General features: G+C 59.2%; 1 protein-coding gene across 1 annotated transcript in view; it reads right to left on the bottom strand.

Annotated features, from left to right (window-relative positions):
- The window catches only part of Myh9 (myosin heavy chain 9), an 81813-nt gene that overhangs the window by 33088 nt on the left and 32151 nt on the right, over positions 1 to 16574 (bottom strand). The window contains exons 3-5 of the mRNA XM_005322297.4: positions 12697 to 12853; positions 1671 to 1698; positions 745 to 838 (exon numbers count right to left, since the gene is read on the bottom strand). Of these exons, the coding sequence (XP_005322354.1) occupies positions 745 to 838; positions 1671 to 1698; positions 12697 to 12853 (279 nt within the window). The remainder of the gene's footprint in view (positions 1 to 744; positions 839 to 1670; positions 1699 to 12696; positions 12854 to 16574) is intronic.

The following is a 16574-nucleotide window of genomic DNA, read 5'->3' as shown; positions in this document are numbered from 1 at the left end:
AGTCGTGCACTGTGTGGAAACCTGGGCAGCACCAGAGTCTGAGGACAGCTGGGCTGTACCCAACCTGCAGGGCTGTCACTTCAGAGTGCACCAGAGGCCACTGTGCGTCACACCCAGCCCATCCTGCAAGACAGAAAGTGAGCTTAGCCTACGAGAAGAGTTCTAGCTGCAGAAGTGACAACAGTGTGGAGTGAGAAGCTGCTTAGTCAAGGGCACACGATGGCAGCACACACATTCCCGGTGCAGACGTGCAGTACGTGCAGCTCACCTAGCCAGGACGCCGCTGGGTCACCAAATCCACCAAGAGGGAGGGGAGAAAAGCGGAGGTGAGACAGCTTTCCGCGGACCCTTTCTTCCTGGGGGCTGCCCGCCCAGAGGCATCGACAGCAGGAAGAGAACGGGGACTCAAGGCAGGACTGCCTGAGGTCCCCCGAGCCTCCATCAACTCAGAGGCACGCCTCGTGCCTCTCTTCCCGCCTCAGAGGTGGTGGACTCGCAGCAATTGGCTGCAATGCCGAGAGTGCTGCTAAGCAGACCCTGGGACAGCTCCGGTTCCCATAGCAAACTCAGGAAGTCGGGCGCTGAGGGCAGAACAGGCTGCACCACCAGACCACTCCCAAGACTGCGCTAGGTGGGGCAGGCCTCGGTGGCGCTCCCCAGAGCACCCTCACTGGAAGCCACCATCATCAGGTCGTCCTCCGTCAACCCACTGAGGCCCTCAACAGAACGTGGCCCGGAACTCACCTGGTCCTTCTTGCTCTTGTGTGAGGAGGCCACGTGCGCCAGGTACTGGATAACTTTCTTGGTGTTCTCCGTCTTGCCTGCTCCGGACTCTCCGCTGCAAGAGTCAAGCAAGTCCTTGGGTGAGACAGGGCCACCTCCCTGGCCTCTGTCCCTCTCCACCATGCTCCTTATCTACCATCCTGCCCTTGTGTTGAGTGCCCACAAGGGACCAACACTACTGGCAGAGAAGGGGACAGCCAACGGGAGGCTAACTTCTGCAGCCCTCCTTAGACCATTTCCCACGGCCTTCTAGAGGCTGGACGAAAGTCGGCTCATGTCCGCTGCCCGCCTGTCGCTTGGCAGCCTCTCAGCTGAGTGTGTTAGGAATCAGTGTGGAGCAGCTGCTGACTTAGGGGTCGAAGGCGCTAACACATGTTGCTCTGAAACTTCACTTGGAGGTGTGCCCTGGGCCATTCACTCCCTGGGCCATGGGTTGACTCATTTCTGTGTTAGGTTCAGAGGTCACCAGCGTCAACCTAAATCTAGGTAAGAAAGCCACTCTTCAGAGCCAGAGGGAGTGCTCTGCTGGGGGCTCTGAGGCCAGTCGGGCCCCCACTGGACTGGGTGGAGAAGACTCCTGGTTCTGCTCCTCCAGGAGCCCCCACCCACTGCCCTCCTGGGCCCCTGCCACCTGCCCCTAAAGGAGGCCAGTGGAGTTTCTGCAGGGAGGGGGCAGGAAGCGCCTGACCCCAACTCCTGTCCCTGGGAAGAACTTGTCACCTGGGGCCTTGCAGGTAAGAATAGTCTTTCCTCAGAACAAGGGTGGGTTCCATCAAGAGAGAGAGAGAGAGAGAGAGAGAGAGAGAGAGAGAGAGAACAAGGAGGGGAAAGAGGACAGGAGAGAGGAGCTGGAGACAGGCCCCAGCGCCCAGACACGGGACACTTACGTGCACAGAATGGACTGGTCCTCGCGGTCTGAAACAGAGGAGACGCTTGGTTACGCTTTGGCTGGATTCAGGAGCCCCCCCTGGCCCCAGAAGAGCTGCCCATTTCCCAGCCAAGGAGCACAAAGACTTCGAGGACCCCCCTGCAGGGGACCCTCACCACTGCCACGGCAGGCCACCAGGCTGAGTGGCCATGGGCCTCACTGCAGGAGGACATGCACGGGGAGCAGAGCCAGGGCCGCCACGCCAGACCTCAGGCGCCCTCCACCAACCCCGCCCCAGGAGACCCGAGCCCACCGCTTCTCCCACCCTGGAGGGAGCGGGAATCCGGAAGCTGCCGAGGCCCTGCGCCGAGCCGAGGTGCAGCCAGCACTTGCGTCTGCAGCTGTGCTAGGGCCTGTGGCACGTGCTCTGGACGCTGTCCCGCTTCAGTGGGGGACACTGCTGAAGACAAGGCCTGGCGCAGGGAGCAGCCTCACCAGCAGGGAGACACCTGCGATTGTGGGGTGGTGGCACATGTCCAGGACACACCCCAACACCAGCAGGCCTTCAGTGGGGTCACTCTCGAGGGAGCGTGGAAAGAAGGGCAGCTTCTGACAAGTGTCGGTGACAGCCTGTTCTTGGGGCTGGTGCTGGGAACCTCTGGCAAAGATCCCCAGCTCGTGGGAACTGCTCGGCGAGGAAGGGTATAAACACGCTCCCGGGAGGGGGACAGCAGAGCCCACCCTGAAGCCGAGCTGGATGGACAGGCTTTAGGACTATTGGGCCCAGGTCAGTGCTGCCGTCCAATCTTCAGCAGCAGCTAAAATCACAGACTCATTTTTCCCCATTTTCTCTCACACCCTTCCGCTCCCCTGCCCCCACCAACAAGCACGGACGCCTGGATCAGCCCAGGCCACCTCCAGGTCTGCGGGGGCGGCGTGTGATCCTGACTCTCAGCTTCCACAACACAGAGCAGACGTGCTACTCACTCCCCGCAGGATTGGTCCATCCAACAAATGACATGTGTGGCCCTGCTGCGGCACCTGTGAAGAGTGAGCCCCCCAGATGGCCTCCTCTCCTCCCACCATGAGACTGCTGTGACAGGGTGGCACTGGGGCACTGTCAGGGCCGCGGGGACTGGGGCTTATCAGTAATGGGCAGGAAACACAGGTGCGGACAGTCTGTGACCGAGTCCCCCTGGGTGACAGCCGGCGCAGGGCCCTGCTTGCCACAGCACGGGGAGAGCGGCTCCCGGTGAGCCGGTGCGTGGCCTCGGGAGTCGGATTCCCCTTCCCTGGGCCGACTTTCCCCAGTGCCTAATCTCGGCAGCGCACGGGGCTGGGCACCTACTCTCATCCCAGGAAGAACGGGCCTCAGAGCCCACAGCAACGGCAGCTGCCCCTGCCTCTGCTGCAGCCTTCCTCCCCGCCCTAATAAATGTCTACAGGATGAGAGGGGAGCACGGCCACTAGTACTCCAATGTGACAGCCACTGGGGAATGCCCTGGGGGCCACTTTCCTCCCCGTCTTGTCTTTCCCATTGTCCCATTGAACAGAATACAGAATACGTCAGGGCTGTCAGGACTGCGGGGGCCAGGAGGGACACTGCAGCACACGGAGCCTGCCTGGGGCCCTGCCTCCCCCTCTGCAGCTCCTGCGGTCTGCCCAGCCGCGGGCATGTTTAGTCACCGCTCCACAAGCAGCAAGAATGTACCTGCGCGTACTGACGAGTCGTGAGCAGCAACCTCCCGACGCTACCATAAAAGGAAACGTTCTGCATCCCTTCCAGAAGGAACCGTTTTCCCAGAGCTGCCCAAGCCCAGTCCCGGGGATGGCTGGAATTCCTCTCAGTGTGCGGGGAGGGGGGGGTCAGAGCCCCCACACGGGAGGGCTGCACAGGAGGGAGCCTGGACACACAGGGACGTCTGCAGACTGTGTCCAACAGGCCTGGGCACACGGGGGCACACGTGCATGTACTCAGGGCACACAGGGACGCGTCCACAGGTACGCATGTGCACACACGAACACACTCACAGCAGCCTGTGCAATCTCCAAGTTCCCACACCCCAGGGCTGGACTGTCACTGACCTCATCCTGCCCACTACTCCCACCTCCGCCCCGCCGACCCTTGCCTCCATTTCCTGAGGCCCAGTTACCATTGTCCACACAGCCAGGACACTTTGAAGGAACCCGACTTTGCTTTGCCAGGAGACTCATGGGGACTAAAGCATTCAGAATGGAAGGCTGACAGGAGGCCGTCCTCATTCTCCATCCCTGGCCCGCCCCTCAGCCTCCCAAGTCCACCTGCCCCGAACTAGGGCTCCTCACACCTGCAGCGGGGCCTGCAGCCTGGCAGGTCTTAGACTCTCGTCTCTGTGGCCACACAATAACCTCGCAAGGTAGATGGGGCAGGAAGAACTGCTCCCGCTTTGCGTCTTTCTCAGTGGCCTGGGTTTGTTCCTGAGCTCAGATCACCTCTACTGCTGGTGGTGCAAGTCCAAACCAGCCTCAGCAGAAAGCAAGGGACTAAGCAACTCAGTGAGACCCTGTCTCTAAGTAAAATACAAAATAGGGCTGGGGGTGTGCTCAGTGGTCGAGAGCCCTGAGTTGAATCCCTGGTACCAAAAAAAAAAAAAAAAAAAAAGATTTCCCAGCAGGCACAGGCTCTGGCTTGACCCAGTTCGTCCTGCCCTCCCCTGCCCCATGCATTCTGGCAGGGACCCTCCTCGATGCTCATGCCATCAGCCTGGGCCCACGTTGTCATCTCAGGGGACGAGGACACTCGGAGTCCATCCCGAGCTGCCTGGGGTCTTAGTGGGGCACATGAGCATGAGGCTGTGAACACGCCTTCCTCCCTGCACCCTGGAGGAGGCCCGGCCCTGGGCAGCGCACACACCCACCAGAGACCACCCTGTTCTGGGACAGACAGCACCTGAGCCCTCCTGTTTGTTCCTGCCCTATCTTGAAGGTGGTGGGGACAGAGACAGGTCTATGATTCTTCTGCTGTGGAGTCTCAAAAAAGCAGCAACCTTACCTCCAATAAGTCTTCCCAGAATGCCTGAGCGGGGGACAGCACTGGGATCAGTGCATGTGGGCAGGCACCCAGGCTGCTGTCCTCAAACCATCCCCCCCCGCCCCCCTGCAGCTGCTTCTCTAGTTCCCCGCTGAGCCCTGCTTGGACCACAAGAAAGGGCTGCGTGAGTGACACACTCAGTGACCAGGCCGTTCCCTTCCCTGATGACATTTTAAACCTGAAAAGCCCCAAGGCCAACTGAGCCCATGCAGTGAAGTCACTTGAGCTGCCGGCCGGTGCCCAGGAGCCGCCAGCCAACTCAGAAGGCTTCGGTGGGAGGAGGACACCTGGCTGCAGGTATCCCGCCCAAGAACCGCAGCCCAGGTAGAAGTCGGGGCCTTATCGCTAACCGCAGCCCAGGTAGAAGTCGGGGGCCTTATCGCTCACTTCCTCTCTGAGAGGAGCTGTGGCTGACTCTTGTCCATAAAAGGCCACGAGGCTCTCACAGCTGTGACATCAGCCTGACAGGAAGTACAGGAGGAAGGGAGCAGGGCCTGGCTCACCAGGAGCCACTGCTGGAGACGGACTTGTGGCCAGGCTCTCGGGGACAGTGCCTGCAGGGGTTCCTGTGGAGTAAGTCTTGCAGGGCTGCCGTGGGAGAGTGTCCTGCCTTGGGACCCACCTCTGGGTGCACAGGGCTCTTGGGAACTGAGAAACGGAACAGACCCTGCGACTGCACAGTTACTCCTCTGTGGACAGAATCTGGGTCTTAGAGGGTCTACATGAACTCCACCTTGACACTCAGGGACTGGAGCCTCAGAGGGCACAGGTTCAGGTGCCTCAGCCTAGAGGTCAGGCTCTTAGTCCCCAAAACTCAGAGTCTATCAAAACCATCAGTCACAGAGCTGGGCCAGGAACCCAGGCCCCGGATTCCCGCCTTTCCCGAGCTCCTCTCCACTGAAAGCGCCTGCAGGCAGGCACTGGGGACCACAGACAGCTGGGAGACGGACCTTCCGAGCGGCCTGCCGACTTCTCCACAGCCAGCCTGATTCCCAGCCTAGGTGGCGGTGCTCGGGCAGCAGAAAGGGGGAGAAAAGGCAGAGCATTCCTATCGGCAGAAGCTGCAGGTCAGCGGGTGAGTGGAAGCCTGAGGTCTCAGCGTCCGCTGCCAGCCCCAGACTGTGCAGCACGCCCTGCGTCTCCAGGACACACAGGTGGCCCAGAACCAGGGAGACAGTGGCTCGGCAGCCATCCAAGCCAGAGGCAGTTGGACTTGGCCAGGCAACTCCCCCCATGATCCTTGCGCTCCCCAGTGGGGCTTGAACTTGCCCGGGAGGTCCGAGTGCCCAGGTGCAGAAGGGAGAAGGGCAGCCTTCCCCACGGGCAGCCTGGGTGGTGAGAACCGAGCTCCTGGGACTGCTCGTAACTTTCATTACGTCAGAGGGTGAGCAAGACCTCAGAGGAGGCTTCTCTTGGCCAAAATGCACCAGCAGAACACAGGCAGTTCCCCTGCAGAGGCCGCCTGGCAGGAGGGCCAGGCTAGCTGCAGTCCGCGTCTGGTGGGGGGGGGTCGGGGAGTGTCTCTGGCCAGAGGACAGTCAAGGGTCAGCTCTGCCTTGCACTCACCCAACATTGCCCCTGGGAAAGGAGAGGTGGGGTGGGAGGGGACCACTGCAGAATCCTGGAGAGAGGAAGAAGCAGGGTTCCCAGTCCTGCAGAGGGCTGGGCCCTCAGAGAGGGAGCAAGAGAAGGAGGACACCAGGACACAGAGCAAGACAGGTTCACGTAGGTAATGCTGGTGACGGGCCTGGTTCTGGGAGCACAAATAGCCCTACAAAGAGGACTCCACCCCCTGAGAAGGTGAGTCAAACCTGCTGGAGAACACCGACAGGAGGAGGTGAGCCGCAGTGGGGCAGGACGGCTCCCTGGAGAACCCAGGGCTCCAGCTGCCTTGGAGAAGGGTGGCCAGTCCAGGGACAGGCACAGTGGCCCCCCAGGGCAGAAGATGCTCAAGAGCACAGCCAGGCCTCCTCTCCCCTCCGCCCAGGCCTGGGCCCTCCTGCATTTATCGGAGCAGCTTGTGCTGGCCACATAAGACAACCTGCAGGGCCAGGGAGCATGAGTGGAAGGACACTCTGAGCCCCAAGGACACCCTGGGTCCTTAAGGGTTTATTACAAGAGTCAGCCCTGGGTCAACAGCCTGGGTGAAGACCAGATGAACTTGAGTCCTGCAGGCTCTCTGAACTGGCAGCTTAATTCCCGAAACCTGACGGGTAGAGGAAAGCAACTCCTGCCCTGGTGTCCTGGGCCACAGCCCCCTGAAGTCTCAGCTGAAGCTGAGAATGCGCAGCTAAGCGGCCATGCTGGGCAGCCTGGGGGAGCCTGGCCATGCGGGTCAGAAGCACAGAAGGGCTTGGCCGCCAGGGGTTTTACAGGGGGGTGGGTGCTGCTTGTCCTGGAGTGGGTGGAGGACTAACAAACACGATGGTCAGGTTTTCAACCACACCAAGTTCCAGGTTCCAGGAGGGCACTGGGCCCTCCCACTCAGCCAGCCCCAAGCGCAGCGCAGGCCCATTGCGTTGGGTTAAAAGCCAAACAAAAGTAAGCCCGAAGCTGTCCATGAGAAGCCTGTTCACCAGCTCCCTCTTCTAGAAAGGTTTTCTAGAAATAAGACTGAAAAGCCTGGCCACGCTGCCCCTGGGCAGTCTCAGTCCAGGGCCATGCTTTCCTCCTGGGGGTTGGAAGAAAACAGCCTCCTCAGTCCAGGGTCAGCGGGGACTGCAGGCCAGCGTGGCCTCCCCAGTCCACTGGCAGCACAGTGGGTAGAAGAGTGGTTCAGAATCGCAGGACAGCAGACTCCAGAGCAGCACAGGGCCACAGGCCACATCTGCTCCACAGCATTCCATAGTGGTCCCAGAGGACGGCACTGTGACCAGTCACTTCCTGTGCCTGCTGCTCCCAAGGCCCTGGACTCTCAGGAGCCTCTTTGAGGAGGTTAAAAAGCCCGCCAGGAGGACGCAGCTGGCTCTCTCTTGCTGAGCAAGCAGGAGTGTGGCCGGGACGGGGCGATGGCGGGGCTCACGGAGACGGTTCAGGCAGGATCCTGCAGGCTCGGTGGCCTGCGTCCCCGACTAGAGGTGCTTGTCACACACAGCACCTGCTCTCACTCTCAGCCTGCCACGTACGTCTTACCAACCCCGAGAAGCAGAGAGAAAACGCAGCTCCTTCACGGTCAATTGCCAAGCCCTGGCCAGGTCAGTTAGGAAGTGGCAGAGCAGAGACCCTCCATCCATTCCCGGGCCTGCACGTGTGCTCTCTGCAAGGTGCCTGGTGCACGGAGGTGCTCACTAGCCCAATGGGACAGCTGGGCACAGGGCCTGGCCCTGCTGGGTGAGCCCACACTGCCCTCCTAGGCACACGGGACACACAAGGCCTGGCTCCAGGCAGCCCTGGCAGGGCCTTTGTGGCAGGGCTCGCAGCCGCCCGCCGGCACATTCCTGCCTGAGTGGAGTCATGGCATCCGGGGCTTCCTGCTGCTGCAGCTCCCCATGGCCGGTCCCGCTGCTCCTGCTTTTCTGCACCCCTGAAGCATTTCCCCGGCCTCTGAAGAACACAGTGGGCACTTCTTCTGAGAAAGACCTTGTGAAGCAGTTCACAGGGCAGGGAGGGTGGGGGGCTGCTCCTCGCCCTAATCTCCCCCTAACCACTGACAGAGAGGAGAGGCCTTTAGCAACCAGCTGGAGGAGGGCCGAGGTGGGGGTGCCCGTGGGCCCTGCCCAGGGGATTAGGGGACCCTGGTTTCTGGGGCTGACCCCACACACTGAGCACAAGCCAGCTGACTATCTGAGCCTGTCCCTCTACCTATGAATTACACGGACTATGAGGCTCAGATGTGGGGGGACAGCATAAAAATTCCCCCCTTCACTGTTTATCCAAAAAGGCTGGTCAACCCTCAAGGGGAATGCAATCGCTCACTGGAGCCCTGGAGTGACCGCTCAGTGACAGGCCACTTCTGGCGCAGCTTTCCCTGAGAAGCAGAGGGGGGTGGGAGGGGGCAGCAAACAGTTCTCCTGGTGGCTCAGGCCTGGAATGAAAGCAGCCCTGCTGCCGCCTCCCCAGAAATGCTGGAAGCTCATTAAAATACCACAGTCACTGAAAGTGGACCAAACCCGGCACTGCCACCAGTTAACATCAGAGCACTTACGCTTTTCTACTCTGCTCCGGAGATAACTGGGCTCAAGACCAATTCTTTCCATTGGCCAGTGGAGAGAATGTGGAGACAAGGGGGCCTGGCCACAGGGCGGGCCAGGAGAGCCATGTCCCAGTCCAGCTGGGCATGCTCAGACCATGTGCTTCTGCTGGCCGAATTCCACCCTGGGCCACACCTGCACCCCTACTGCTGCCTGCCACAGGGGCCAGCGGCGCCCAGTTCACGCTCCTTCCTCTCACCTGGTGGCCTGCGACAGCTCGGAGCCTGTGGTGCTGTCGTAGAAACCTGAGGAATGGCCTCATTCCAAGGCTCAGAGCCCATGAATGGCCATGACAGCAGAAGAACCAAAAGGGAGAGCCAGGGTGGGGCGGGTAACCAACCATGTCACCATGACTTTAATCAAACCCGAGGCTGGGAATTCAAACAACAAAACTGCACGGGCACCTACGGGGTGGCCACGGGCCACCACCACCCTGGCCCCACCCACCTTCCCTGAACCCCGCGACACTCGACACTGGTGCCAGCCTCCACCTGGACCACCAGGCCTCCAGCAGCAGGACACCTGCACAGCCGCTTGGCAATCCATGCTCCATGGCCTGTCTCCATGGCCTGGTCCAGGGCACCAATGCTGCCATGACCCACCTGTGCCCGCGGCTGATGGCACCAGGCTGTCCCAGCATTCCTCAGCACTGGGTCAAATCCTTGCCGAGGAGATCCAGGCCACCACTACTGAGGGACTGGCGCTGGCACCAAAGTCAAAGCATGTGCAAAGCTTAATCCCCGGGGCCCTAACTGAGGGAAATTCTGTCCCTGGGGGGACAACTGGTGGCAACGTCTGTGGACATTTTTGGTTGTCAGAACTGAAGAAAGAAGGTGCTGCTGATGGGTAGTGAACAGAGGCCAGGATACTGCTGAACACGCTTCGGCGCTCAGGACTCGTCCCCACCTCTGAGACTTGCCCAGCCCTGAATGTCACCCATGCCAGGCTAGAGAAGCCTGGTTTAGTGTGGCAAACAGGCAGAGTGACACATAACTCACTATGCAGACTGGAACGCTTTCCAAAGTGAGAGGACACTGCTGCTAACAACCGCAGATACGGGCGGGAGGCAGGGCTGTGGCGGCAGCCAGAGCATCTCACAGATGAAAGTCAGGAAGGTCTGGGAAGGGTCAAGGAGCTTGTCTCATAAAAGTCCCAAAGCCACCAGATAAATGCCAGGATGCCACAGGCTACAGTCAGCTCAGGAAGGAGATCTTTGTCTAGAAGAAAAGGAACCATCTGGCCCTGCCTCGTAAGAAGAGGGACAGAAAGCAAACCCGTTTCCCGCCAAAGCCAGGCGGGCGGCACGTGCCAAGACTTCAAGATGGAGAGTAGGAGAGTCTGGCGGCCTGCAGGGCTCCACCCGCCACCCTGACTCAGGGCCAGAACTGAGGCTCCTCCGGAACCTTCCTCACTAGTGAGCCACCTTGTCCTACACCGGCCACTTCTACTCCTAACTTCCTCCCTGCCTGAGAACTAGCGGCCTGCGGCTCCTGGCTTTGCAGGTCCACCGTGCACAACAGGAAGGAGATTTTCAACAGATTGGAAACATCCTTGTTCCTCAACTCGGGAGCTAATGAGCCACAGCAAGTCCAACACCTTGCAGAAGACAAGGTGGAAACTGCTAAGACGGACAGGAGAAGACGCGGACCCACCGTCTGCACAGACCACCGGACCTCAGGTGCCCGCTGCAGACCCACTCCCACTGCTGCTCTCTGCAAGGCGAAACGCTGTCTCACCTGCCCCCAGTCAACTGTGTCCCCACTGAGTCCATCCTATTAGGACAAATAAAGGCAGTCCAGCTGCCCTCTCTTCCCCAGGTATTTCCAACCTATGCAGGACACAGGCACAAAGAGGACGGCAGCACAGGCAAATCAAGTTTTTCTTGTTGTCACTGAACGAGTAAAAGTCGGTGAATCTCTTGGGGAAAGGGTCCCAGAAGTTAGTGAAGGACATCTGGAAACCCAGATCGGGCACCCGGGGCTCCCGCAGCCACACACCAGACGGCCACGCTGCTGCTATCAGAATGGGCTGCAGAAAAGCAAAGCCCTGGCTAAGCGCTCAGATCCCAGGTCCAAGTGTGGGAACGTGCCCTCATGCAGTAGTTCGGATCCCACAACAACCCAGAGCACACTTCCTGCTCCAGGCCAAGAGACGGCCAAGAGAAAACTGACTCATAACCTCTGGAGACAGCGATCCAGAGTCTCCTAGAGTCTCACTTGAGTGCCTCCCCCAGACTGTCCTCATTAGCACCCTGAAACAGACATCCTACTTTAAAACTACAGGGCTGGCTTCCGCGAAGAATTCCAACAGATATGAACTCAGCCAAAGGCTAGGCCAAACTTGTGCACCCTTCATAATTCATACGCCTGACAGCAGAGCACTTTCTCCATGATACTGAGGGTGCAGGAAAGACACATGTCACCATCGAAACCACGAGCTAGGACAAAATTGCTAATACTAATACTAAGATTCATTCCCACTGGCTACATAGACCACGATGTTGAAAGGAAACAGGATCCATAAAAACCACTGTCCACACAAGACAGGAGAACACGGCCCTGCCTGAAAGTCAGGTTTGGGTTAGGATGATGCATGCCAGGCACTGGCTGAGCTCAGAGAATGTAAAAGCCACATGGGCCCTGGCCACATAGAAGGGAGAAAAATAAACAGAAGAGCAGAGGCTTGCCAGGCACAGAGGAGCGCCGGCCTGCGGAGCAGAGAGACCTGCTGCAGAACTGCAAGGGCTTCCCTGCAGCGGAGCCCGAGAGGTGGGCAGGGCCCAGCGGGGAGGGGGCGGCGCTGCTGGAGCTCGAGTACAGCCAAGGAGGACAATGTGCATTCTAGACAGAGGACAGGGTTGGTGGCAGCAGAGGGAGGGCTCCAGGAGAGGGGAGGCAAAGAACTGTGCAAGCTAGGACTAAGGCCAGGGCCACGGGGTCAGAGGGCGCCTGGATCAGAAATGATCCAAGAGAAAAAGCACAGATGTACTGACTGACTCGGAGGCGTCAGGAGGGAGAGGGCACTGACGAGCCAGGCTTGGAGGAACAGCAGCTTGGAAGAAGCAGCTCGTGGCAACTGGGTGATGGTGTCCTGGGCGATGGACAGTGCATGATGCCAACACACGGAGGAACCTTGGACAGAGGCCTGGGAGGGGGAGGAGCACCCCACACAAAGGCAGGGAGCTCCGTGAGTGACATGGCCCAGCCTCAGGGGCAGGAGCCAGATGAGAACTCAGGAGAGCAAGGGCTTCCCCCCAAGGAAGACGGAGCTGGGGGTGACTAGAGGCGAGAACTAGGCAGGAGCCCAGACCCGTTCTCCAAAACGCCTCACCAAGACGGGTCAGGGAGCACGGGCCAAGCCAGGGGGTGCAGGAGCCTCACAGGCTTCCTATCAGTTTTCCAAAGATAAACAAAACTCAAGCACATTTCCAGCCACGGGGAAGGAACAAGAGAAGGTGAGGGGAGGACGCAGGAAAGGGGGCGACAGGGAAGAGGGCAGAGGGGACGGTGCCGCCTCCTGAAATGAATGGGACCCAGGAAGATAATCAGGAGACACATTTTCTAAAAGCTTCCAAAACCCTCTGTCAACATGCAAACCTGCCAATGGCCCTAGCTCCCATATAATGACTCCCTTGTGATGCTGGCCACCAGGCAATGTCCCACTGCCAGCCACCAGGTCCACGAGACACCGAATGGGAGTTGGCAGCCTCAGAGCCGTCGGAGGCCGTGGCTGGAGATGCGGCCCGGGGAGGCCAGGCAGGCGGCTCCCTGCTACGAGGCCCTCACCTTGCATCATACTCCTGTAGGCAGTGTCTGTGATGGCGTAGATGTGCGGTGGCATCTCGTGCCTCTTCTTGCCCTTGTACATTTCCACAATCTCCTCGGAGTAGATGGGCAGGTTCTTGTAAGGGTTGATGACCACGCAGAACAGGCCTGAATAGGTCTGGAAAGAAGAGAGCAGAGGAGTGGTCAGGGAGCCTCGTTCTCAACAGCGGGGAAACTGACAAGCAGCTCTGCTTCAAGGCCACGTCAGCCGGCGTGAAAGTGCTCCCTGGCGCCCCTGCTGCAGGTGGGGGGTCACCAGCAAACCCCCGCCTTCTCAACTGCATGGCAGCTGCCAGCTTTGTATGTTGACAAGCTGCACACCAGGTGGGACCGCAGCACAGCAGACACAAGTCCAGCTACAACACTCAGAGCCCCAGGAGATAAGAGGAGCAGCAGAGAAAAGGAGCCGCTGCAGCCCAGGGAACTGAGTGGAGCCCGAGTTATTCTACCCTGAAGGGCTCCGGGGGACGCCGGGTTGAAGCTCTTGGTGCTCCTGAACACACCTGATCCTCTGTGGGCTCTGGACCCTCAGAGCTAGCCCTCTCCTGGAGGCAAATCTCTCGAAAACTTAAAGGCCTCCTTCATGACCCCCGTGAGCCTTCTCTAAGACTCGGGTCTTCTCTAGTGGGAAGAAACTCGGTCAATACCCTTCATGTGAGCCCCTAAAATACACCCCAGGACTGGAAATCTGACTCGAACAGATTACAATCAAACCCCAGGAGTCTGAGAGCCAAGTTCAATTCCAAGCGAGGGCAAATGTCTTAACCTCTCACCCTCCGTTTCTCAATCTGTTAAATGGATACAGAGACCCACACCGCATTGGGTCGTAACAAGGCAGAAGTAAGATCAAGTGCTTGGCACAGTGTCCGTGTGGCTGTGGAGAGCAGCCCCGGGCAGGTGGGAGAGCCACTCCCGCGGCGGCAGGTGGGAGAGCCACTCCCGCGGCAGCAGGGTGAACGAGCTGGCCGTCCTCGGAAGCCCACGTTACTAGGACCATTAATTGTTTTTTCTAATAAATCTCTCATGCCTTTTCCTCCAACCACCCAGACTCCCAACAGCTACACGAGACCATGCAGGTGGCAGGTGCCCAATTTGGGGGACCTGGATCTCCTTAAGCAGTCGGAGTGACCCAAGCACCATCTTCCTAGGAAGGTAGTCCTGACTCAGTTAAGGGACAACTGAGGGTCACAAGGTACTGGGCTCAGCCAGGAGCACACACAGGTCTCATAGCTGCCAACGCCAACTGCCTTGCTGGAGGCCAGTTCTCTGGGCACCTTGTCCTCCTCACGAGCTGCCTACGCCTTTGCTGCTCACAGATGTCCCCTCGAGCCACGAGCAGCCGCCCTGAGGGGCTGCACCCTGCTGTCAACTGTGCCCTCTCCAGTCACCCCCAAAATGAGGTGGATCTTCTGGCTTAACCCAAAGACAAGGCCCACACAGGAACCAGGTGTGAAGACAATGGCCTTGGACTGTCCAGCAGCAACTGGACTGAGGCGGAACCCACCCACCACACTCTGGTCCACGTGCAGAAGGACCCTGAGCCAGGACCCTACAGCGAGGGCTTGTAGGAGGGGACTCGGGCCTGGGCCTTCCCTTCCCCTGGATGATCGGCCACTTCCCCTTCCACACGTGGAGTTGGCAGCCCGTGGGCCTGGGCACCACAGAAGAAGGGAGTCAGGCAGGGACCTCTTCTGGTGTGCCCGTGTCAATGTTGGGTGGGGACAAGACAGAAGGCCAGAGAGCAGTGAGGTCATCCCAGGAACTCCAGACAATCGAGCTCTGTTCTTGGGCTTTGAGAAAACCCACACTCGAGGAAATCCAGACCAATCAGCGCCGAGGACACATGGGTACATGCAGGGAGTGCCACAGAGCCAGATGTTTAGAAACAGCTGGCATCAACAGCAAAAGGGGGCAGAGGGTCATGAGGACAGGTCTGTCAGCCGGGTAGGCAGATGGCCTGAGGAAGGGCTTGTGTGGCTCAAAGCTCTGTCTGTGGGCAAATCCCATCTAACCTGGGCGAGCGCCACGGGGCAAACACTCAGGTGGCAGGGAGCAGCCACACTGGACACTCACGGCAGCAGGCCCTGAGGAGTGGCTTTGCCCCCACACAGTCACGCTAGGGAGCTGCTCATTCACAGGCTACAGAAGCTCTTTGTGCCCAACTGCTCCTGTCCCAGGGCCCTGCCCCCCGCACCAAGGAAAAGAGAGCAGCTGTGCTGCAGCACCAGCCACGCCGCCCACGATGCCAGCAAGTGTGGCCCAGAGGCTCCTGCGGTCACAATGCGCAACCTTGTGCAGGGAGACGTGGCTGAGAATGTGGTGGCACCCCCCACCCCAGGCAGCCACTGATGGCCTTGATCTTCCTTCCCACAGCTCTGCACCTGCTGGGGTCTCCACCAGGAAAACTCTGGGGACATTGGCTTCCCCCCTAGTGACACTGCTTAGCAGGAGGCCAGTCTAAAGGACCTGCACAGTGGAGGTGAGCAGAGTCCTAGAGGAAAAGCTCTGGTGTCACATCACAGCTACGTGCATGTGCACACAGAGCCCTGCAAGTCACCTGCAGAGACACCGCAACTGGCGGCAAATGTGCTGAAGCTGGGGGGTGGTTTGTTTTGCTGGGAATCAAAGCCAGGGCCTCCAGCAGACAGACAGACGCTGCCCCTCAGCAGAGGGCATCTTAGCAACTAATGCTCCCCCTCCTGGAGGGAGGGGGCCTGCAGCCAGGGAACAGTCAGGCAGAGGCGGCCAGCCTGCCGCTCACCCGGTCCAAGTTAACCACGGACACCAGAGGGGCCACGCAGAGGACCAGGTTACCTTCCCAGGACAGTGGCAGCACAGCAGTGCAGGCCTGCTGGAGCATCACCAAGTCCCCACATCACATCCCACATGGTCAGGAAGGGACCTCGGGACCTGGGCTTTAACCCAGGTCCTAGGGCTCCAACTCCAGGCTCCCGAGTGCTCTGCTTTACTGATCCAAGGCCATCCCAGCTCAGTGACACACAGAGGCTGTGACATGAGTGACGAGGCCTGCCAAGGAGCGCTCCACTTCCCATGGGACCATGGCTCCCGTGTGATCCCTGCAGACAGGTGCTGCTTCCTGGAAGTCCCTTGGGTTACTGCAGTTCACGGATGGTAAGTTTCAGTGTGGCTTTTAATTTCAGGGGCTTTTAATTTGGTCCATACACACTGTCCTTAAAAGACCGATGATGGAGAATGGGGCTGAGGGTTCCTGTCTCACGGCTGCCAACGTCTCCATACATGACCCCGCATAAGTCCTTTGACATCTGCGGGCCTCAGTGATTCCCCTCTGCCAGAGTGGAAGGTTGAGCCCAGCTGGTCCAGAGGGAAACGAGACATTCCGTCCATCTACTTGTGGACAGGTCCTGGCCATCAGCTCATCCCCAGAGGGTGGTTATCAAGGCAGGACATGAGGCCCTCGTCATCGGGCATCAACTGAGCAGTCGCCAAGCAACGCAGTCCTCCTAAGTTCCGGGCTGGTCAGGACGCAGGGCAATCCACAATGGCCTGGGACTCAACTGAGGGTTTCAGCTCACCTTAGTGAACTCGCAAGTACCAAGCCAGTGGAGCGGGCAGCACCCCACAAAACATGTCACCCAGAAATCACAGAAAATTAAAAGGCTGGCCTTGGATGAGCCCGGAGCCTCCTTCTATCACCTATGTGACCTCGAGCAAACCCTCAGCGGGGGACTTGGTTTTGCCATCAGCAAAATGAAAGGAGGGCAGTAATAACCCAGAGGTCACAAACAATGACCCTTCCGCCCAAGACCTTTGAGGACTGTTATTCAGCCCTGAGAGAAGAGGAGCGAGGTGGCTGTAAT

Source organism: Ictidomys tridecemlineatus, chromosome 6 (assembly GCF_052094955.1).
Source record: "Ictidomys tridecemlineatus isolate mIctTri1 chromosome 6, mIctTri1.hap1, whole genome shotgun sequence".
NCBI classification, from domain to species: domain Eukaryota; kingdom Metazoa; phylum Chordata; class Mammalia; order Rodentia; family Sciuridae; genus Ictidomys; species Ictidomys tridecemlineatus.
Note: the sequence above shows the minus strand (reverse complement) of the source record. Positions and strands in the feature narration are given on the sequence as shown.